The sequence below is a fragment of the Pimephales promelas genome, chromosome 18 (genome assembly GCF_988280905.1).
Source record: "Pimephales promelas chromosome 18, fPimPro1.hap1.1, whole genome shotgun sequence".
Taxonomy (NCBI): domain Eukaryota; kingdom Metazoa; phylum Chordata; class Actinopteri; order Cypriniformes; family Leuciscidae; genus Pimephales; species Pimephales promelas.
This window is the reverse complement of record NC_142786.1, coordinates 7,730,507-7,755,447: the sequence shown is the minus strand read 5'-3', so window position 1 is coordinate 7,755,447 and position 24,941 is coordinate 7,730,507. Positions and strand designations below refer to the sequence as shown.

The 24,941-nt window shown below is 37.0% G+C and overlaps 1 protein-coding gene across 2 annotated transcripts; it reads left to right on the top strand.

Annotated features, from left to right (window-relative positions):
* Positions 1 to 24,874, top strand: cnot3b (CCR4-NOT transcription complex, subunit 3b). 2 transcript variants are annotated; one of them, XM_039652084.2, is made up of 18 exons: positions 1 to 160; positions 6,912 to 6,972; positions 7,191 to 7,258; positions 7,824 to 7,898; positions 8,196 to 8,285; positions 9,579 to 9,707; positions 11,294 to 11,389; positions 12,142 to 12,361; positions 12,453 to 12,580; positions 13,424 to 13,477; positions 13,570 to 14,512; positions 14,650 to 14,755; positions 15,251 to 15,392; positions 17,173 to 17,269; positions 17,359 to 17,515; positions 19,319 to 19,451; positions 19,655 to 19,780; positions 23,495 to 24,874. In XM_039652084.2, the coding sequence occupies exons 2-18, from the start codon at positions 6,948 to 6,950 to the stop codon at positions 23,591 to 23,593; spliced, it is 2,688 nt and encodes an 895-aa protein (XP_039508018.2). In that variant the 5' UTR covers positions 1 to 160; positions 6,912 to 6,947; the 3' UTR covers positions 23,594 to 24,874. The 2 variants fall into 2 exon arrangements, with proteins under 2 accessions (XP_039508018.2, XP_039508019.2); XM_039652085.2 differs by lacking the exon at positions 13,424 to 13,477 and having other exon boundaries at positions 13,531 to 14,512.
* The last annotated feature ends 67 nt before the right edge of the window (positions 24,875 to 24,941 follow it).

Sequence of the window (24,941 nt, the reverse complement as noted above, 5' to 3'; positions counted from 1 at the left end):
CACAAGCGGAGGAGGTGTTCCTGACGGCCATCTTTGATGCGAGAAGTGATTGTTTGGCGAATAGAAATAATAGGAAATAAAAATATAGCGTGAAAAGTTGTGGAATTGTGGCGGAACTGGAGGGGATATTAAGAGGGAAAGTAAAACTCAGGAAAATCAGGTAAAACATCACCACAACGTGGGAGCGTAACTCCAATAACATGCTGCTTTTTTCCTTTCCAATTTGTATCCCAGCCAAAAAAAAAAAAAAGAAAGAAACTCGAGCCGGTCGCGTTTACTACATGCTCGCGAGCTGCTTGCTGGAATTGAGCTTACTAACTCTTCTAAAGTGTTAAAATTATCGCACCAGTGTCTCGTCACGTAAAAAAAGTAGTGAGCCTTTAAAAGAAGCCACATGCATGCAAAGACAGTGGCAGTCTCTGGTTTCATATTGCTGAAATATTATATAGTACATTTATTTAAAACCGAGCTTTCTCCAAATGAGCTGTTATCACCAGGACTGTGAGATCTGGGGTTTTGGGTTTACTTTAAACTGTTAACATCCGATGGAGGATCAGCTCGAGAACTACAGCTGCTGTGTTTGCAGGCGCTACATTGTTGCGAGAACTCAATGGACGCGCGCGACTGTGTCAGAGAATTTTGATTGACATGCAGCTGTCATCCTCTCTGTTTATGTCATATGTGATGATAAGAAATGCTCCTGAATGAATGTCACGTTTCTATACAGTATTAGCTTTCTGCTTCAGTCACACTTGAACTAACTATTGGTTATGGAAGTGCATGATGGATGAAATGTCTTTCTTCATTGTGGCAAATGATGCATCTTGCTCAGCTGTGTTTGGACGGTGATCACTTTAGTTAGAAATCTGCCTGATAAAATGAATGCTTCATTTTGATTTCTGCTCTTTCATCATTCAATTTGGCACATTTTTCCTGTCACTGTTGTCCACACCTTTCAAGTTTGTGAATTGGATGTTTTTACTGACTGACAATAACTCAAAGCACGATAAAGTCACCATTAAATCAAAATTGACCATTCATTTGTTTTACTGAGATATTGAAGTAGCCTCTTAGTTATCTGTGCTCCTCATTATTATTATTAATGTGCCCTCAACTTCCCATCCCTCTTATAACAACATCTTCTCTGATGAAGTGTTTACTGGTGTGAGAGTGGGACAACCTGTCACTCATATGAGATCACATAAAACAATTCCTAATGAACAAAATCAAGCCCACCCTCCATTCTTATTTAAGAAGCCGTTTCACTCAAATATTCATCACAATAGGAAAGGTTACCATGTCGAAATGAATTCAAAAGCCATATGTGGAAAGTTCTTTATGAATCCATTTCACTGTAACTAGCCTTGAAAGTGCAGTACCAGAAAGATTTGTGTAAACGCTGATATTCCTTTAAAAGGGCCGAAAGGAGCTATTTAATCATTTATACATGTAGGCTAGGCTTCTTGCTGTCACATGCCTTTACATCAGGAGCTTTTTTATTTACTGAAGAAACAGATGACAACCCTTATTTTAAACCCCAGGACTATTTGCAATCTCAGATTTTTATTGATCTTTAATTTTAAAAGCCTTGTAAGTATTGTACACTTTTAGAAGAAAAGGTTCTGTATATAAACTTGAGGGGTTCCCATTATATTAATTTTCTGGATTATGTTTTCATTAATTTAGCTAAATTTGTCATTTATTAATTAAACAACTCATAAACATGTTATATCACTAGAAAAATGAAACAAACTGTTTAGCATGAAAATATTATGCAATATCTTTATTTAAACCTTTTGGGAGAGTTCTTAGCCCCGTTGAACCTTTTTTTTTTCTAAGTACACTTGTGTTGAGCGAAACCCTTGAGCTTTCTAAATCTAATAAACACGGATTAGATGTCTGGATCCATGGAAGTCTTTACTATGTGAGATGTGTGAAGAATTTAGATCTAAATGTAAATTTAGACTGAGATCACACATCTTTATATTTCCCACCGGCATACTTGTGTTGTGTGCATCCCAAATGTGTGCTTTGAATGTGCATTGATATATATTTGATCATGCCTGTCAAACGTGATTTTTAATTTTTTTTTTACTATATTTATTTACTTGACGCAAATGCAACTGGATCTGAGCTCAACGGTTCATATTTTGTTTTATTGTAGAGATGTTTATAGACATATCTGTAAAATTATAGCAGACTCTCCAGTATATAGGGCTTACTTGTCTCGTTTAGAGAAGCAGAAGCGTTCAATTGCTCTTTGCGTTGAAGGTATTTTTATTAAAAGCGTGTAAAAGTGTTTAATACTTTCTCCTTTTCCAGTTTAATGTGCGGAAAAAATTCTGTAATTGTAAGCAATCCATAAGTTGACTTCCAAAGAGAGTGTAAACACTGTGTCTCTGTGCCGCTTTCAAAACATTGACATCATTTTGTCTCATCCAATGACGTCGTTTTTGTCTCTGTTTATATACAAAGACTATTATTTATTACTGCCATGCTATTATAATATTCTCTACCTAAAACCCTGGACTTTTCTATCGAACCATAAATCATATTTTAAGTAATATACACAGTACACACATTGCTATTTGCACTTCTGGTTAGATGCTAACTGCATTTTATTGTCTCTCTACTAGTACTCTGCAAAATGACAGTTGTGTCTAATCTAATCTAATAATTATTTTCCATGCAGGTTTATCATTATGCTGTAAAACACTGTGATACCATAAAACACTTCCCCAAATGGCAGACATAAACAAACTATGGTTAATGTTCGTAACATTTAAATTAAGTATGCTTCTCCTTGCAGCTTATTGACGAGTCAAATACACCAATTTCTAAAGGGAAAAAGGCTATTGCAACATTGGCTTTTTTTGTAAATACACCAATTACTAAAGGAGGCTAATTTTGCATTTTTATATTCAAGCCAAACCTGTCCAGCCTTCCCTACAGCAATCACAAGAGTCAATTTGTGTGTTTGTAATGACATCACTGTGCCATTACAGTAATTACACTAATAGTTCAGGAGGAAAAAAAAAAACATAATTATAAAATAGGCCATCCGTCTAAAAGGCTTGTGTTCTTTATTTGGACATCTGGCTTTGAAGCACATTATAATGTGTTTTGTTTCTTACAAATCCAGTCATTTGTAAAGGATTATGCAGGACTCCAGACTGCAACCAAATGTTTTTCTGCCGGTGCAACTAGCCTAAATTTTGTTAGAGGTTGCACTGGTGCCACCACCACGTTGCCCAACTTATAAGAGCTGCTATTTCTGTTGCATATGAGAAACGAAAGCGGATCAAAACTGCGTTACTCATTTGAGGTTCATCAGCTCAGAGCCTCGGAACAATAGTAAACAGTGCAGCACAAGCTCAAAAACGGTTAACTCGCGATCCGATCTCGACCAAGCGACAGCGTTATTACAGCGTTATTATTAGTGCTGGGTGATCCAGTGAGAAAGTGTTTGAATAGAGTGCCGAAGTGATGACGTCACTTTGTAGGACAACTCGGAAGCTAGCGGCGCATGGGTTCCCTCGGTCGAAAAGCAATGCATTTTCCCCATAGACTTTTGGAAAATCGCAAAAAATAAGATCTGTGTTTAACAAAGAGTTGTGACCCTTACACGTTTTGTCTAGCAAGATAATCTTTACAAGTTAATCCAAAATTTATACATTTTGAAGCCTATATAAAGATTTAAAATAACACATTCAGACACAATAAAGTTTAAAAAAAAAAAACACAAGCAGGTTATAACTGTGTGTTCTATGTCATAGATCAAAACGTGAAAATATTTAGAGGCTCTGTTCACCACAGACCTTATTTCAGGCGATTTAGCAAAAACCCATTCAAAAATCCCAAAGGCTTTAGAGTGAGGGAACCGTAATGCTAAAATGCTAACTCACTTCCGCGTTTTGGCCTACAGAGTGACGTCGTAACTTCGGCACTCTATTTGGGGCAGAATTCTCTGTCATAAACCATAAATGTTAGATTAACTAGCGCTGACGTGGAAACCAGGAGAAACATTGTGCCATGAACAAACAAGTTATAGAAGGCTTTTCATTCCACAAATTTACCAACATTCACCTTGGATTTCATGTAGTAACGCTAACTGTAACAATGGAATTGTGGCAAATATAGTCGAATGTTTTTACATTATTAATTTCAGGATTTGTACAACCTTTTGAGAGTGAAATTCAAGTATTTAAAGAACTTTCAGTTGCTAAACTCTTTTTCCAACCCTCTAAATATCCAGTTTAAATGATATTTTTGATGTGACGACCATAAACATTATTTGTTCATCCTTCAAAGATTGTCCCCTTGGACTTATTTTTAGACATTATTAAATCACTGTTCTAAAATATCAAATCGTCAAGAAATCATTGTTAAAGTGTGGCAATTTTTTCATAATGATTAAGTAGGAATAAAAGGGATTAAAATAAACTTTTCTTAAAGTTGCTAATGATTTACACCAGGGGGGGACTAGCCATCTGGAGCACTGGGAATTTTCCCGGTGGGCTGCTGGCCAATGTGGGCTGGCCCACCCGGTACACAAATAAAAAAATAATTATAATAAAAAAAAATCATAATATTACATATGTACATGTGCAATATGTGCATGTGAGTGTGTTGCCCTCCCTCCCTTATTATTAGTATGGTCTACTTAAATTTGCATATTGAAACACGCCCCCTTTCACATCTAATTAACAGAGAGAGAGAGAGCTTGATCTGTTACAGCGAATTTCTCTTAGCAGATAATTACAAATAATTGTCCATGGATAAAATGGGGGGAAAAGTTGTTTCGAGCATTAAAACAAAAACAATTAAAACAATCCAATATTGTTCTCTTCCAAAAACGAGTTCATTGTTTTATGTTTTAAAACTTTAACTTAATAATTACATAATTTAAGATTTTGATGATCCTCTTGGATAATTTGCATGTGATAGTGTTTGAGAGAAATTTAAATAGCTACTAAGTTAATAGCTATTTAAAAAAACTTATTGTGTAAGTTGGTCCTGCTATCTGCAATGAAAATAGCTACAAAAAGGTTAACCTTTTTGTAGCTATTTTCATTGCAGATAGCAGGACCAACTTACACAATAAGTTTGCACCTATTTGTCCATGTGGCTTGCTGGGCAGGTTTTATGAGTATTAATATTATTTGTCTTTGGCTGTTTGCTTTGTTCTTTACACTAACAGATTTATTACAGATAATACTGAATTATTCCTAATCTGTTTTGTCTTCTTTAGAGCCAGACCGATATATCGGCAGGACGATATTATTGGCTGATAAAGGCATTTTCCAAATTATATTACAATTTGCAGTATGACGTTATCCATTGCTAAATTATGGCTCATCATACACTAGCTAACCACAAAGCTAGCTAATGCCACTATCATCAGTGGAAGACCGCTAATGTTAACATTAATGAGCTTTGGTTCCTCTGTTCTGTTGGACAATAAAAGAAACAATAAAAGACAATAAAAGTTTATTTTTAAAATGTATTATTATTTTAGTTAAAACTCATACATAACTACAAATAACTAATGTTAGGGAAATCTGTTAATGTTTTGTTGCGCGTTTCTGAAAAAAAAAAATATCGGCCGATATATCGGATTTTAAAACCAACAAATATTTGTATCGGTATCGGCCTTTATCGGTCGGGCTCTAGTCTTCTGCAAAGGAATCATTTCATCTCTTATACACAAAAACTCTGTTTCTCATAAATACACAAGCTCATTTAAATACGCACACACACACAAAGACACTCACAAGCCATCTCCTCATAAAACTCTGCTGAATATATTTTCAAAAATATAAATATTTTAAATCTTGAGTCAGGAGTTGTCCAGCTGAGCGCAGCACTGCTAGGTGGTGTATCTTACACTGCCCCAAGATGATACCCCCTGACTAGCTGATTTGCTGTCTTGATAGTTTTATATTAATAATGTTGTATGTCTTAATATTATTCTGTTTGTTTCCCTTTGTTTTACAATGACCTAATGTATGCTGCGTTACTTAAAATAAATGTTTAAATAGCATTTATTTAGTTGTATTTTTATGCTATAAGTGGTATTAAAAACTATTTTGCACAATAATCAGCCAATATATTATAGAGCCCGGCCGATAAAGGATTTTGAAGGCCGATACCGATACAAATATTTTTGGGTTTTAAAATCCGATATTCCAATATATCGGCCGATATTTTTTTTTTTTTTCAGAAACGTGCAACAAAACATTAACAGATTTCCCTAACATAGTTATTTGTAGTTATTTATGAGTTTTAACTAAAATAATATGATAAAGCATTTAAAAAGAAACTTGTTTCTTTTATTATCACAACAGAACAGAGGAACATCAAAATATATTTAAGTTCTGATAAATAAAATAATAATTAGTCCCTACATTGCCTTATAAGCTACCTTATAATTACAATGTCAGCTTGCTTATCCCTTTACCTGCGCTTTTTCGGCCGATAATATCGGTCTGGCTCTAATATATTATGGGTTGGGCAGCCGTGGGCCAGAAAGGGCCACTTTTCAGTCCCAGTTCGCCCCTGAATTACACAGAAAGCAAGCAAGTGAAGTTTTAATCACTGAAGCTGCAGTGTGATGCTATAAAAGAACAATTGTGCATTTAATAAAAGTAGAATATTTACAATTTTTCCTAATAATTTTTTTTCTTGTAAATAAAGTTTTTAATAAAATATAATGTTATCTGGGTCTGAACTCAAGCTTAGTGCTTTACTGTCAAATGTGCATTTCCAAAAAAATAAACATGTAGCTTTATATTATTAGCACTACTTAATGCATAACAAAATTACCTTCGAAAATGTTAGTCTACAGCCCTGCTATGCTAGTTGATTTAACACGAATGAAGAGCTACTGTGCTTTTTGTTTCTTTCAATAGATGAAGGCATGAAGAAAACATCATAGTCAGGAAGTCATGGCTGATAAAAGAAAACTTCAAGGTAATGAGAACAGGCTTTTCTTGGCCATATGTGTTTAATGGTCTTCTTGGAAGATGTCTTTATTCAGCTTAGTTTGAGGATGCTAGATGAATAGCATACATTATTTAGCATACTTCTGCTGTATCAACCACATGTTTGCATGTGTGTCTGTCTCTGAGAGTGTGGCCCGGTCTCACCCCATCCCATCATGTACTGAAGGTTTGCTCCTCTCTCTTCAGGCGAAATAGACAGATGTTTGAAAAAAGTTGCAGAAGGGGTAGAGCAGTTCGAGGACATTTGGAAAAAGGTAAGAAACGACTACAGCACTTTTTGTAAAGCTCATTAAATCATGTTAATTATATTTTAGATGTGTTCTCAGTTATTTTTGCTGTTTTAAGAGTAATATTTTACAACAGATCCAAATTGGGTAGTGAATTTAGATGGGGCTGATTAATGCATAAATATGCTACCATTGAAAAGTAAATAATAAAGAAATGATTACTTTTTTTGTTGTTGCAAGAACGCCAAATTGACCAAAAGTGGCAGAAAAGACATTTATAATGTTACATAATATATTTTTTATTTCAAATAAATCCTGTTCTTTGCAACTTTCTATTCATCAAGGAAGAAAAAAAAATGTTTCTTGAGCATTAAATCAGCATGTTAGAATGATTTCTGAAGGATCATGTGACACTGAAGACTGGAGTAATGATGCTGAAAATTCAACCTTGCTCAGCATTTAGATTTCTCCCCAATCTCCCTCAATGAACAAATGCAATACAATCACCTTCTTATGATTCAAGCCAAGTAGAATCCTTTAAAATGAACTCATAAATAATTGATATGTTTGTGATTTATTTCCCTCATTTCAGCTCCACAATGCAGCCAACGCAAACCAAAAAGAAAAATATGAGTCTGACCTTAAAAAAGAGATTAAAAAATTACAGGTGAGAATATTTAGTTGATATCAAAACTGCACTGTTTGGCCATAGGTGAACCAAATGAAGTATTAAAAGATTGAAGTGCTTTTCATTTCATTTGTAATACATTGGCTTGTGTCACTGCTTTGTCTTTATTGGTAACCATGAGGACAAGCACTACCCATGCCGAGGGTCATGTCTGCGCGTGTCCTCTGTGCTTGGCGGCACAGGACGAGTCGGCATGCTTGATTTCAGGTGTCCAGCTCAATTTTCTTTCTTTCTTTCTGCATGCTCTTTCTGTTTCTGTCTGCGTTGGTTCTGCAGCGCCTTCGTGACCAGATTAAGACATGGGTCGCCTCCAATGAGATCAAAGACAAAAGACAGCTAGTAGAGAATCGCAAACTCATTGAGACGGTGAGTCTGTTTAAATCTAACAAAAAGACTTGATGCTAATAAATTTTGCCAGATTTAATATGTTTGAACAACTTAAATTATTATTACTTTTTTATTGGATGAAGTACATTAGCAATGTTTTCAGTAAGGTGAAACTTTTGAGATGTGAACAACTGAGACCTTTTTGTAAATAAATGAATAATCAATTATTTATTATTTAATGGAATGTAGATACTAGGGCTGGGTATTGACACAGATTTCACAGTTCGATTCGATTACGATTCAATATTAATTATTTTGGATTTCAGGTACAATACATGGCAAATTTTCTGAAGGAAAACAAATCTCTTAACTAATGCTGTAAACTATGGGAATCAGTAGCCTATTGGCTTCATTAGTCACCTATGATATTGAAGATAAAAATTAACTGATTTGTAGCTATACAAACACTTAAATTACACATTTATTTTTTATAATAAGAAAGTTATATGAAATATAAACATTTAAATTGTTGCTGTCATAAAAACTTGCCTGATTTATTCAAACATGCATTAAATATTGAGGAACAATACAAATTATATTGAATATGTAATATGGTTAATATTTGCAAAATTCTCCTCTCTAAGAGTTAATTTTTCTAGCTGACTAACTGACTAAGTTTATGGTCGCATGGTTTTTCTGAAGTAAATGTGATATTACATGACATTGTTTACGAGCTGTTTAACTGACGTCTTTCCACGTATGAAACACTGATTGAGCGATTTCATGTGATGATACGGATTTCGATAAGTTGTACTCCATCTTTTAACACACTTTCAGATTGGCGCTGTAACTGGTATTATTATTAAGGCGGAGTAACTGATATTAAGGTGGACGAGAAGATCATGTGCTGCTTCTCTTGAGCTGAGCCAGAGCGATCTCACGCCACAGCGCCAACACGCTATTTATGTTTTTGAATTTCATAAGAAAACGGACCTAATTCGAAATTTGAGGCATAATAACAGTAACAAAGCACAAAGATTATAACGATTTATTGGATAGGATACACGCTACAATGTTCCATTCATGCATCAAATGAAAACAGGATGACTAATCAATTCTTGAGGTTTAAGAAACGATATCGCTTGGTAAAAATGAGAATCGATTAATATCGAGAAATTGATATTTTTTATCCAGCCCTAGTAGATACTAAATCCAAATTAGACCAATAATCCAAATTCTGAAACATAATACAGAGAAAAGTACTCAGCTTTGGTACATGGTAAAACAAAATGTGGTACTTGGTTTTGACTGTGATTTATTTATTTTTAACAGCAAATGGAGCGGTTTAAAATTGTGGAACGGGAAACCAAAACAAAAGCATACTCTAAAGAGGGACTCGGCCTTGCTCTGAAAGTCGATCCTGCACAGAAAGAGAAAGAAGAGATCGGACAGTGGCTAACGGTAAGAACGGCAGTGTGTTGTTGGGGTGTAACAATACATAGATATGTCTAACGTTACGATGAATCAATGCCACACGTATATCAATATGAGGGACCTTTATTTTGACACTCCACATCCTCACTCAATGTCCGTCTACACATTTCCACCAAAGCATGCATTTTCGTTTACTCACAATACTGTCTGCCTGTGTGTCAGATTGCGAACGTGATGCAGCAACAAAGCATTGTAGCAAACTTTGTGCCTGCTGTCGGACGCAAACCGTGGGTTGGAAAACATTTTGTATTTGCGAAAACAGATTGGACGGTTTAGGATAACAGCTTTATTTTTCTATTTTTTCAAAACAAAATGTAACTAAAGTACCTCAGTGATTTGCACAATTTGGAACATAAGACTTCAAAACATTATTGACTGTTGCAATCATAAGCTTGATTGATTTTATATGATCACGCCTATTTGTATGATAACTAATGTGTATGTGTAATGTGTAATTTTGTTGTTGTTGTAAATGTCCTAATTGGGAGAGGGTGTGCAAGTTCCAAAGAGTTTAATTAAACATTCATGTTATATATGTTGCATTTGTGAGGTAATAAAAATGTAACTGGTTTTGTAAACTTATTATTATCTAAATATTGACAAATCAATCGATATAGCCCCGGCCACGAATCTGAATCGAGGTATCGTAGGCTGAGAGAATCAATATCGCATCATGATGTCATCAACTGTCATTTGTCCGATTTACACACCTAGTGTGAAGCACTTGAACGAACAAGTTATAGATGCACCCATTTGACTCCTGTATTGTGGAAAAGTAGGGCTGACCTAGATTTTTTTTGTTGTTGTTTATTTTTTACTAACATGCACCAATAAATAATTCACAATAAGACAAGAAATGTGCATCAAGATAGTAATTAGGATTGGTTTTGAAAAGCATTTGTGTCTTGACACAATATGATGAAACATTATGATTATTTTAGACGCCAAATGCCTTGTTTTTAATGTCGATGATAGTAGGCGGTTGCTGTCAGGGGAGGAGTGAAAAAAGAGCAGCTGGACTCCCACTTCTTGTAGTGGTCCAGCAATCTACTGTATGCATGCAAAGGCAAATATTGTGATCGCATTCTTGGTTGCCAGTGAAGTGGATGTGTTTGATATTGCTTTTACATGAATATTGATATGATGAATAAGTAATCCACTGTAACTATGATTCAATTCTACTACATGTAATCCACTGGATGTATTAGTGATGGACCGTTAAGATGTTGGCCGATACCATTAACCGATAATTTTTTATATATGAAAGCCAATAACCGATAAATTTGCAGATATTAAACCTAAATCAAAATTTGTATATAATTTGAGAGCATGATTACAAAAACAAAAGTCTCACCATTAAAAGCCATGTCCCAAGCACACAATTCTAATGTTCTCAATATACACTCACCTAAAGGATTATTAGGAACACCCGTTCAGTTACTGAGAGCTTGTCAACTCATTATTCTACAAAAAACATGCACCTGAATTGTTGCTCTGGTTGCTTCATTTACTAATGTCATCTGCTTCTGCTGTGTACCTTTTGTTTCCCTTAGAACACGATAGACACGTTGAACATGCAAGTGGACCAGTTTGAGAGCGAGGTTGAATCGCTTTCTGTCCTGACCAAGAAAAAGAAAGGAGACAAAGAGGTCAGTTAAATTTCCTCCTGCTTTCTTTATTCTCATGCTTTTTGTCTTTTACAATGCAACTGTTTGATCAGTGATCGTTTAGCCTAATGATAAAGGTTTTTGAATCAAACTCACCAATGGGTGAACCATGAACGATGACACTTATTGGGTGATTGTCCTTTCTGTAATTCACTTCGAATAAAAGTGTTAACTAGGGATGGGACGATTACCAGTTCCACGATGAACCATGATAAATTCGATAGATCTAACGGTCAGTATTATTGTTTAAAATTTAACTATCATTAAAACCGTGTTTTGAGTATCGTGATTTTAATAACTGCAGCCAGCAACAGTCTGACGCTGGCGTAAAAAAAGAAGTTTTTATCTTTTTTTTTTTTAATTCGAGAAGGAATGGCGGAAGGCAGTGACCATGCTCGGGAGATTTTTCCAAGCCGTACCAGCCGTAAACTGAAGTCTGTCTGGGGATTGACTAGCAAGCCTTCACCTGCTGTTAGCATTCCATTGACTCCCATTCGTTTTGGCGACACTTTGACGGCGAATAATTTTACATCTGAGGCGTTTAAAGACTCCATTTGTCCATTGTTTATTTCTAAAGAAACATGACAATGTATAAAAGGCATGATGAACGAAATCACCTTGTATCCTTGTATCTTACGTTATGGCCCCGTAGAAGCTGTTTTTGTAAAAATAGGCTAACGATTGCGTCACATCTACGTTGTCAATTATATATTTTTTCCATGCTGTGACCTCAGAAGCAGGATCGGATCGAGGAACTGAAACGATTGATCGAGAGGCACCGGTATCACATCCTCATGCTGGAAACCATCCTTCGAATGCTGGACAATGACTCGATAGATGTGGATTCCATACGCAAGATTAAAGATGACGTTGAGTACTACCTTGATTCCTCTCAGGATCCAGACTTTGAGGAGAATGAGTTCATCTATGATGACCTTGATTTAGAGGAACTTCGTAAGTGTTTGGTGCACATGTCAGAATTCTGTTGTGTTGGTTTATTCTTAATTTAAATTTTTCTTTCTTTCTTCATTTTTCCTTCCTGTAGCCCAGCCACTAGGTACCACATCTCCAGCTGGTAACGCAGAGGACGAGATCTTCCAGCACTCCAGTTCCACACCAACCTCCACAACGTCATCTTCTCCCATACCTCCCTCACCGGCTACTTGCACTACGGTGAGACCTAAAGTTTAATCAGAGCTTGGGATGCACAATACATCAGTTCCATAGTGGTTATTGGCCAATTATAGAGTTTTTTTGTTTGCTCTTGGTATTGGCATGGAATTATGTTATTGATTTTAGATATTTAATTGTGCATGCTTGTTTCTACAGATTTTTACATTTAGATTACCTTTGTAATCTGTTAGCAAATATAAATATTATTATGAATTTTATTTCATAATGAACATCATAATGTTGTGATGGCTAAATTCACTTGTGGCATTTAAAACGTATTCCTTCAAAAAATAAAATAAAAAAATGAATTATTAATACTTAATTTCTAGGAAATTTTAGAATGAATTTAACTTAATTTTAAAAAAAGAAATAAAATTAAAATAATAATTTTGAAACTAAATTATTAATTATAACAATATAAATGTATTAATTGTATTTCTAATGAATTGTTTTGTTTTATTTATTTATCGTATACGTCTATTAATTATTGAGTTATCCATATTAGCCTGAATTTTTAATATTGGTGCATTCCTAGTCAGAGCAGCATATGACTTCTCAAACCTGCTTACCTGCAGACATATTTATCCAATAGAGGTTTATGCAAGTTACCATGAAAATGTATTTGAATCTCATCAGATTTCCTTAAAAAAAAAAAAAAAAATGGAACATTCGATATACAGGACCCTGATTTGTTCATGGACAGATATTTTAAAACACTAAAAATGATTTTCTCTGTGAATGCCATGGATGTGGATGGATATGAAAGTAGTAAAGAGCAATTCAGTCATTTGTTTTGGTTTGTTTTTTTTACCACGTCATGTTCTCTTCATTTGTGCTGATAAGAATTCGGAAGATGATAAGAAAAGAGGTCGCTCAACAGACAGTGATATTAGTCAGGTGAGAAAAGATACCTAAAATCCCTGTTCTAAAAGTCTTATGGTCCTTTCCAGTTTTGGCCTGACTCTGAAAATCCTGTCAATTTATTGCAGTCACCTATCAAGAACGGAAATCCATCTTCATCTCTATCCTCCTCTTCCTCACTGTCATCCTCATCCTCAGGAGCCTCTTCAAGCTCCTTGATCTCATTGGCGACTGTCGCCATCAGCGGAAGCTTGGCATTAGGGGGCAGCAGCCTCTTAGGGAACATGGGCGGCCCCCTTCAGAACTCTGGCAGCTATAGTTCGGCAACGCAGCAATCCCAACAACAACAGCAGCACCAGCCCAAAAACTCAGTCTCCTCCCACTCAGGCACCAACTCTGCCTCCTCCAACAACAGTATCCTACTCCCTACATCCATGTCCACGTCGCCACCCAACACCTGCACACCGGGTCCCCCGACTCCCAGCTCGCAGAGCCAGCCTCCTTTGGGGACAGGTCTTTCCTCCAGTCTGGGCCTCGGGAAGGGCATGTCGGTGACGAGTAGCGCGAACCAGATGCCCGTTCTAGTCCTTCCAGGGATGAGCAGCATGCCTGGGTTTACCACCCCAGCACCATACGCGCAAGCAGCCGCCGCCGCAAGTTGCATAGGCAGCGGGCTGTCCGCATCGATTGGAACGAATGTTAGCAGCACAAACTCCAGTGGAGTCGTAACCTCAGTGGGGACTAATGGAAGTCTTGGCTCCACAAGCCTCTTGGGCTCAGGGTCTGGTGTTTTGGGTCTTGGGTCCACACAGTCTGCTGTGGAGCCTTTACCTCTGCTAGCTCCCAGCCCTGTGGGAGGCGCACTGATCTCAGGGAACAGCGTGGGAGTTATCGGTGGCAGCGTGGGAGTTATCGGTGGCAGCGTGGGAGGTATCGGTGGCAATGTGGGAGTTATCGGTGGCAGCGTAGGAGGTATCGGCGGCAATGTAGGGTCACCTGGGACAGGAAATTCAGCGGGAAGTGCCGCACTACCACGGCCACCCAGTGGGCCGAAACAAAATGGGGGTACAAGTGAGTGCAGGATAACTGTCTGATTTGAAAAAAAGTAATTATGCGAAACATTATCGCATTATAAGAAGAAACTAAAATATTTAAAATAAATGCAAGAGTTGTTCACATTTGTACTTGAATATCCCCACATCTTCCAGGTTATAGTGCTGTGGTAGCAGATAGCACGTCAGACTCTGCCCTCAACAGTGCCAGCCAATCACAGACCAGCCAATCCTCATCCTTAAATTCCTCAACAAATCAGCCGTGAGTACTAGCGCACTTACACCACATTTCTATGTTTAGAAGCAATGCCCTGGCAACCACTTATTCGTTGATATTCGATTAACACTTAACAGACAACAAAGACAAGTAATGTTCAGTCATATTAAACATTTAACTGCCGTACCACTATCCTATCTTATTCGAGCTGAATAATGTCTTCTGTAGAGCTGCTTTACAGTTGAAATTGAACTTGATTCATAATTTATGAATTTTACTACATTGGCACTGTTATTTTCCTGTTTATTAATGTAAAGCTGCTTTAAAACAATCTGTATAAAGCGCTACATTATATAAAATACTTCTGTGCAAGGGCAAACGCCACTTTTCAGATAATGTACAAATCTAGAGGTGAATAACATGGAAAACCTGCATTAAAACTAATATCACTACTTTCCTGAAAAAAAAGTAAAAAACTTTCCTTTGTTATTCATAATTAAACCAATTTCCAATATGCTCTTCTCCCAACTCTCAAAACAGTAAGGACAGTGGGTCCAGCCTTCTGGGGTCGATGACACTGCCGCCCAGCTCGCCCTCACCATCGTACAGCGAGAGTAAACCAAGCGGTGGCAGCCTGCTGAATGGCCCTCTCTCATACACACAGGCTGCCGACAACATCAAGGTCAGTCACACAACATTTGCACATTCTCAACAACAATGTGGGTCTGAAGGCGAAGTCTACATTGCTGTTGCCAGATAGTGCTCTGCAATGATTAGATGAGGAAACAGGCAGAGAAATTACTCTTTAATTATTGCTCACCACCAACCAAGAAGTTTAGATAAAATAAAAGGGTGTAAGATGTGAAGACACGTATGCTACCGTTCAGAAGTTTTTGAAGGAAACATACTTTTATTCTGTGAGGATGCATTAAATTGATCTATAATGATAGTAAAGACAAGATTTCTACTCAAATGAATGCTGTTCTTTTAAAATTTCTATGAAAAGGCTCCTAAAAAATGTATCACTGTTTTCCAAAAAAAATTATTTTTGAATGATCAAGTCAGACTGAAAATTGGAATAATGATGCTTTAAATTCAGCATTGACATCACTGTTTTACAATATAACAAAATATAAAGAGTTATTTTCATTTGTAATAATTTTTCACTGTATTTTTTTTTTTATTTTTGGTCAAATAAATTCAGACTTGGTGAGCATAAGAAACTTCATACCAACCCCAAACGATTGAACAATAGTGTAGGAGAAATGGGCAGGGAATAAATTTTGGAGTGACGGATTTTGGCAAGGCGACTGGGTCAGAGTATCTCTGAAACGGCAAGGCTTGTGGGTCACTCCCGTTGGCAGTGGTGAGAATTTACAAACAGTGGCCCGAGGAGGAACAAATTTTCAAATTTGAAAATGTTTGTATAGTATGTTGTCATTGTTATCACACTATATGTAATTGTCCTGTCTTGACGTTATGTGTAAGAGGACCACAATGGAAATAAGTCCTGGACTTTATTGTGTTTTAATCCTCGATTATATTTTGATGCCTTTTGTTTTTATGTTTTAAGTAGGGCTGTGCAAAAGTTAATTGCGATTAATCGCATCCAAAATAAAAGTCTGTGTTTACGTAATATATTTGTGTGTGCTGTATATAATTATTTTGTATATATAAATACCTATGCATGCATGTGTATATATTTAAGAATTATTTGCGCTTAAATTCTGTATATATTTATAAATACATAATCTATATTATATAAATATAAATATTTTAATATGAATAACACATTTTCTTAAATATATACATGCATGTGTGTGTATTTATATATACAACATAATTATATACAGCACACACAAATATATTATGTAAACACAGACTTTTATTTTGGATGCGATTAATCGCAATTCATTTTTGCACAGCCCTAGTTTTAAGGCTTTCTTGATATAATTAAATAAAAAAACCAAACCAAACCAAAACCAAAACAAATTAAAAACCGGTTGACAGGGTGTTGTTGCGTCAAAGGCTCATAGATGCATGAGGCCAACAAAGGCAATTCCGTCTGGTCTGAGCCAACAGAAGGTTTACTGTCTACACTAAATTTTAATGATGGGATGTGCATCACACTTACAGACCACTCAGAGTGCCTATGATAACCACTTTCCATCGGCGAAAGCGCCTACAATGGGCACGTGACCCTTGACCCAAACTGGACCCTTGAGCAGGGAAAGAATGTCGCCTGGTCCAATGAGTTTCATTTCATCACATGGACAGTCACATGTGCACCATTTACCTAAGGAAGTGATGGCACTAGGATGCAGTGAGATGGCGAAAAGCCAAATTAGAACTTATTTTGTCACCATTAAGTTTCTATGCATAACTGTTCTTGGTTTTCAGTGGCATTGTTTTATTGAGCGTTTTGACCAATGCATTTTCCCCTCTGCATTCACTCTCTTCAGCCTCAGGAGCCTCTGAGTTCTCAAAAGTCGATGGTTGAGAGGGTTGCCCAGAGCTCAGGGTTAGAAGGAGAGCTGTCTGCGCTACATATCTCTAGTGGTAAGTATCAACAAGTACTCAACACTATAAGGTTATCTTGCCCCGTTCTCTATGTTGTTGGTAACATTCATTCTATCGCCGTCTTCCAGCTTCTCAATCTGTTCTTTCGGAGGTTAGCATCGCCCCTTCATTGGGTGTGTGTCCACTGGGTCCTGTCCCCCTCTCCAAAGAGCAACTCTACCAGCAAGCCATGCAAGAGTCCGCCTGGATGCACATGCCTCACCCGTCCGACTCTGAGAGGATCAGGTGAGCGCACAACAACACCCCCCCACACACGTACACACACAAATACGATTTTTTAGTATTCACAGATTCTGACAGCTGACTACATGCATGCCTCAAAATGGTGGGAATTCCTGGAACCTTGTACTCCAATGTGACCATGTTTTGCATCAGTTGAAAAATATTTGAAAAATGAAAAATATTTGGCCCTTTAAACAGCCATATTGCTCATTATTGCACAAGACATCTTATAAAATCTGCTTTCATATGACTAACACTGGATTTTACAAAAAATAAATATAATTAGTATTTCTTCATGTCACTTTAAATATTAGGGCTGGGTATCGATTCAGATGTTCAATATCGATTCCTGATTTGATTCTTGATTCGACTATAATGAAGATGTAGGCTAATATATTTAAAAAAAAAAAAACGACAAAAAAATCAATGACAGACAAAAATTGCTGCGTTCACTTTAAGAACTTGTGCGCAAATCCATCACTATTTCATTATATTGTATGAACTATATTTTAATTCATCTGTCACACACATTTTAGCTTATTTAAGACATAACCGACTGTCTTTATGTGGTTACTCACCAAGACCTGAGTTTTGACATAATTTTTTGTGTTTTTAGCTGTTAAAGTGATATAATCCACGTAAAAGAACTTCTGTTACTGGCGAGCTGTTTGTGAGGCGGATTTAGGCTTTAATGTATGTGCAAGCAGTGAAAAACATCTCTGAGAGTGCGCGAGCACAGGATAGTTTAAAGGGTTGGTTCACCCAAAAATGAAAATTCTGTCAGTATTTACTCACCCTCATGTTGTTCCAAACCTCTATGTGTTTATTTGTTCTGCTGAACACAAAGGAAGATATTTGGAAGAATGTTTTAATCAAATAGATCTCATTCCCCATTGACTACCATAGTATATATTTTTTCCTACTATGGTAGTCAATGGGGAATGAGATCTGTTTGATTAAAAACATTCTTCCAAATATCTTCCTCTGTGTTCAGCAGAACAAATAAACACATAGAGGTTTGGAACAGCATGAGGGTGAGTAAATGATGACAGAATTTTCATTTTTGGGTGAACTAACCCTTTAACACTGATTGAATGTTTAAACTGGTAAAAGGTAAAAAGACGTGAAAATGATAAACGTTAGTTACGATGCAATGCTGGCCCGATTGTGCATGTGAATATACAAACGCGAGTGTGTATCGACGCCTGCAGCATTTGATGCTTGCCGTGTGCAGAGAGAGAAGACGCAGCACCACAAGCCCTGAATATGGAAAAAATCGGTTTGCGGCCGTTGAGAATCGATTTTAAATCGATCACATTTTAAAAAACGATTAAATTTGCCCAGCCCTATTAAATAGTAACAAGTTTCATGAGATCATTTGTTTGAGCGTCCTGGTCATCCTGATGCAGCCACATTGATAATTATTTAAAAAGAGATTCATTTGATTTGACACATTGATTTATTTGATTTACCTAAATGTTCCTATTGGTGGACTTACTACTTTTAATTTTTTATTTGTATTATGGTAAGTCTTATTATATTAACTCGTATTAAGTTTATATGTACGGTATTGTATTAAGTCTTATTTTGTGTATATGTATTTATTTTAAAAAAGTAGGTAGGTACATCAGTTACATTCAGTTTCATTAAATGAATGTATTTACTATTCTTAGGTTCTCCGTATTAAAGCCACACAAAAATACCATCACTTCCTATCTCTTTTCAGTTGGTTCAGGGTTCTTTGACTTGCAAACTTGTTTCGATTGAATACTCACTTAATCATTTCCTCTTTTATTGGACACACAGGCAGTACCTGATGAGGAACCCCTGCCCTACACTGCCTTTTCACCACCAGATGCCACCTACCCACTCTGACACTGTGGAGTTCTACCAGAGACTGTCAACAGAGACCCTCTTCTTCATCTTTTACTACTTAGAGGTGTGTGTGTGTGTGTGTGCACATTTATAGTTAACACCTTCAGTGAAGCCCTAGTAATTGCAAACAGGTTGTTTTGTCTTTTAGTAAACACATATTGATTACTATTGATCTGTGAGTGGGATTTCAGCATTACGGTCAGATTACAGTCCCTTTTTATTGGTGTATTTCTGGTAAATGACAGATTGTTCCTTTCCACTCCCTAGGGTACAAAAGCGCAGTATCTAGCAGCCAAGGCCTTGAAAAAACAGTCATGGCGGTTCCATACAAAGTACATGATGTGGTTCCAGAGGCACGAGGAGCCTAAGACCATCACTGATGAGTTTGAGCAAGTGAGTCACACTATTGCTCTATTCTTCTGATTAATGTTACTGTTCCTAGGGATTAGAGATGCACCGATTGATCGGCTGGTGACCGGAATAAGCTGATTTTCACGTGATCAGCGACCAGCCGGTCAGTGTGACATAATCCGGTTTTATGCCGGTCAAATGCACTCGGGCACCGCATGCTTAATATCACGCAACATCAGCATCACACGTGCACACGGAGCGCGCACAAGTAGGAAACCTTGTGAATTACGGCCATTTCACACCGCAAGCTGGAGCGGGTAGCACGATTTTTCTTTTTTTTTTTTCTTCACCGTGCATGTTAATCAGTGAGTGCATTCACATGTGGTGCCGGAGCATCGAGCAGGAGCGTAGTGTGAGCAACGGTGAAGCGGGGGTTTCAGCACCGAGTTTGGCTGCGATTTGCTTTCAATTTTTGTGAAAGCACACTTTTGATGGACAAAATAAATATCAATTACAAATTATGCAAATATTGATTTATTATTTATTTAATATAATATTTAAATAATAATTTTGAGGCCTACTGGCCTGACGAAAACAAATTATGTGTAGATTACTTACAAATTATAGTCGGTTACTAATTTCAAATTACGTAATGAAAATTGTAATAGTAATGTAATCTATAGTATTTATATCTTTTAAAGGTCCCCTGACATGGGGTTATTTTAATAACCCCTTATAATGTTAGCATGTTTTTTAGATCAAAAATAGTCATAATTTAGAAATAAAAGGCATTTTTCCTCGCCTGATTTTAGCTTCTGTCTGTTTGAAGGGTCGTGTCTGCTGTGGGATTCAATGTAACCACCCACTGCTGTGATTGGCTGACATGCTTGCATATGAAATAGCTGCATATGAAATAGCTACATATTACATGTGAAACTCTCTCGAATACTTTTACTACAGCTATTATTAGGGCTGGGTAATAAATATAGATTTCTCTATATTAATCGATTCTCATTTTTACGAACCGATATCGATTCTTAAATCTCAAGAATCGATTAGTCATCCTGTTTCATTTGAATGAATGGGACATTGTATCGCGGCTGCACGCATCCAAAAAATCGCAATAATCTTTGTCCTTTGTTACTATTGATATGAAACAAAGTCTCAATTTTCAAATTACGTCCATTTTCTTTAGAAATTCAAAAACATAAATAGCGTTTTGGCGCTTTGGCGTGAGATCGCTCTGGCGCAGCTCAAAAGAAGCAGCAGCGCTGATCTCTCTTCCGGCTTAATAATACCAGTCACACCGCGAAATAAACATGAATGAGCATCTGAAAGTGTGTAAAGATAGAGTACAACTTATCGAAATCCGCATTCGGTCAATCAGCGTTTCAATCGTGGAAAGACGTCAGTTAAACAGCTTGTAATCAATGTCATGTATTGTCATATTTACCTCAGAAAACCCACATAAACTCGTTAGTCAGCTAAAAAAAAAATAACTCCAGAGAGGAGCATTTTGCTAAATATATACACCATACATATGCTTTATAATCTTAATGTTCTTCAATATTTAATGCATATTTGGGGCCAATCCCAATTCTACCCCTTACCCCTTCCCTTTCCCCTAGCCCTACCCCTTTGCCTTCCCCTTGACCCTTGAAACAGAGTGGCAATGCGTAGGGGTGAAAATATTCTCCTAAGAAATGGGACACCACTACGCCTCCGTTAAACGTCATTATAAGTCGTCGCTAGCGCCTACGTCACAGGAGATGCGCCGATGTTTATCACAACTTCCAAGATGCCGTCGACAGCTGCAGTTATCTCAGTCACATGGGTTACAGCTATTTTCTTGCATCTTGTGAAGTTCGCAGGAAACAACGGAGACGACGAAAATATGTTGCGGGACTATCGTTAGCAAACTACAGTAATTTTAGCGATTTTTTTTTTTTTTTTTTTTTTTTTTTTTTTTTTACAAACGTTTCTGTGAAGAAACTGACCGTAAATATGAACACAATATTGAATGTAACATAAAGCAAATCATTATTTGTCGTTATAATACTTATTAAAGCCACAAATACTTAAATTTATGGGTCTCCTTTGTCGCTTGGGCAGCCAGCCTGGGTTAGCAGTGACACTTCTCATACCCCTTCGTTTGAAGTGTGCTCCCGAAAAATCTTCGTTTGAAGGGCTATCTGGCCCTTCACCCTAGCCCTCCCCCTCCAACCAAAAGAGAATTGGGACAGCCCTACCCCTTCACGTGGACGCGCAAAACGGAGGGGAAGGGGAAAGTGAAGGGGTAAGGGGTAGAATTGGGATTGGCCCTTGAATAAATATTTTTAATAAATATTTTCATAAATAAATTTTATGACAGCCACCATTTAAATGTTTATGTTTCATATAATCTTCTTATTATAAAAATAAATAAAAGTGTAATTTAAGTGTTTGTATAGCTACAAAACATTTAATTATTACCTTCATATTAGGCTAATGAAGCCTATTGGCTACAACTAGACTCCCATAGTTTACAGCATTTAAGAGATTTGATTACCTTAAGAAAAATAGCCATTTATTGTAACTGATATCCAAAATAATCGATATCGAATCGAATTGTAATCGAAATCGAATCGAATTGCAAGCTTGTGAATCGAATCGAATTGTGAAATTTGTCTTAATACCCAGCCCTAGCTATTATACGCTTTTACTATTACAGCTTTCGAGATTACTGAATTGTGAGAACTTTTTGAAGTATTTAGATTCCCATCACATAAAATGTTGCTGTGATGAGCATTGAGCAAGCAGAGGACAGTCTGTCGATCGCGAGAATGAAGATCCTATTTCAACGCAGTTTCTGCACTCTCTGCTTTCACCAATGCAGACACGATCATGTTAATACAGTAAGAGCTTCGTTGTACAGTGTAACGTGCATCATCAAATACATAACGAGTTTGGCAAGTGTCCAGATAAACTTGCGCTGTGTGGAAAGTTTGTTCTTTGATCGCTTTTTGTATATAATTTATTCACAATTTCATCCTACTAAAAGAAACGATCTGAAGTTGATATTTTAGTCACTGGCTTGACTTACTGATGCATAAACAGTATCGAACGATTTTGAGAGAAAGATTAACTTACCTGTCTCCTGCCTGTTTGGACCATCCAAAACTTTGGGAGTTGAGTCGGCGCATCTCCAGAGAAAATAAAATTAACCCATTGTTTCTTCAGAGGCGCGGATGAAGGAACTAAAAAATACTTTTGTGTTCATTTGTACATCCGAACACTGAGCAACTGCCATGCTTCGCTCGTTAGCAAGCCATGATATCTCTCGAGGAAAAACTCAAATCTCAAAGCTATTTCTCTAGGAAAAACTAAAATCGCGCCTGCGTGTTCACACTTCCTGTTCCTAGCTCGTTTTCTCATGGTCGGGCCGAATTCTCCGGGCCGGGCAAAGCAGAGAAAGGGGAGTAACCTTTCCCCCGTATGACATCATATAGGGGAGATTCAAGATCAGCGCGTTTGAGATGCAGAGAAGAGAAAAATAGCCAAAGCTCGGTTTACACCGGTTGAAAATTCTAGACACAAGGGGACCAAATACAGTCTAGGCGAACTCATATTATTAGTTAAAAAACCTCAGAAAATGTCAGGGGACCTTTAAACAATGTAATTCATTTCGGAATATTAATACCCACTATTGTGTGAATATAACCCCCCCCCAAAAAAAGAATAATAACTGAATGGTTTGTTTTTTCTGTCTTTCTACAGGGAACATACATCTACTTTGACTACGAGAAATGGGGCCAGAGGAAAAAGGAAGGATTTACATTTGAGTACAGGTACCTTGAGGACCGGGACCTTCAGTGACGGAGGGTCAACTAGAACGGAGGACTACTGTCGACATTCCGAATTGAATCAACACACACATGTACACTCTCTTTCATTCACTGGGGAGGAGACCCAGATGCACATGCGAGGCTGTTTTATGTCTCGCTGGTGCGTAATGCATCTGAAGCCCCTCCCAAGCCCGAGTTTTCTGTGACTCCGCCCCCTCTCATTCAATCAGACTTAACGCTGTTAAATCCCCCCCGTTCTGAGAACTTTATGGAGCATTTTTGCGCCAAAAAAGAATTTGAATGAACATTCACCCTATCAGCAAGATGACAATAAACTTAAATCATTGTGGATGAATTATTTAGCCATGGCTAATTGCGTAAAACACTGAAGTTCTGCTATAGTCACAACCTAAATCCAAACTAATCCAAGTCCTCTGAGCTACAGCTGTGTTGTTCAGCAAATGATTAGTTTGAAGTAAACATCAGCTATTAAATTCTAATGCATAACCATTTCAATCTTGCATATATCTGTCCACCCAAGCCATAACAGCTGCTGTTTTCTCTTAGGAAGCTTGATTTTGGGGTAGTTACACCCCTGTCTTGTAAGCTCTGATTAAAGCACAGCTATTAATAAGCTTGCAAGTGTGTGTCCCAAACTCTAATATTGATATGCATAATCGTTCTATCACTGTGGAACCAAATAATGAGTCTCTCGCCAGCTCAAGCACACTATTTTTGTTTGGAGACAACAAACAGGAGGCCAAGTACACGCCACTCAGATCAGGTTTGTGACTCTCATCAAAAAAAAAAAAATAATTATACAGAGTCCCTTTTTTTGGACTAAGAAAGGGAATAATGAATATGTTCATTTACTAGGGTAAATTCGCTGTGAATTTTTGAAAGCAACTTATGAGTTTCAGTAGACTTGTATGTCTTACAGATTTCACAAAAACTTCAGTTTCATTTCACAATGACACTCATAAATGTTCCAGCATTTTATGATATTTCGTTCCCCTTATTTGTTTGTGTTGTATAAATTAGCAAAGAAAAAACATGCAGTAGAGAGAATTGTGATCAGACATTTTAAAATTTCTTTACAATTCAGCAAGAATCGGGCATTAAATACCCAACCTTATGAAATGCGTACGCACACAACCTTGTTTTAATCGTAACGTTTATCTTTCTCGATGAACTTGTGGAAGAGAGCAGAAATGTGAATTATGAATATATATATTTTTTCCTAACTGGAAAAGTGTTGTACAGAACATTTGTTCTCCTTCTGTTGACCCCCACCCCCCCCCCCCCCCACACACACACACACACAAAAAAAAAAATTTAAACAGCATGGAATATTACACTTGCAAAGTGGACTGGAGTAA

What these genes read in the sequence shown, in the direction of transcription:
- cnot3b (XM_039652084.2), top strand. Translation starts at nt 6,948, where the DNA reads ATGGCTGATAAAAGAAAACTTCAAG. An exon ending in AAAAGAAAGGAGACAAAGAG is followed by an intron (nt 11,390 to 12,141) that starts GTCAGTTAAATT and finishes CTGTGACCTCAG; the next exon opens with AAGCAGGATCGGATCGAGGA. An exon ending in TCCGACTCTGAGAGGATCAG is followed by an intron (nt 17,516 to 19,318) that starts GTGAGCGCACAA and finishes TTGGACACACAG; the next exon opens with GCAGTACCTGATGAGGAACC.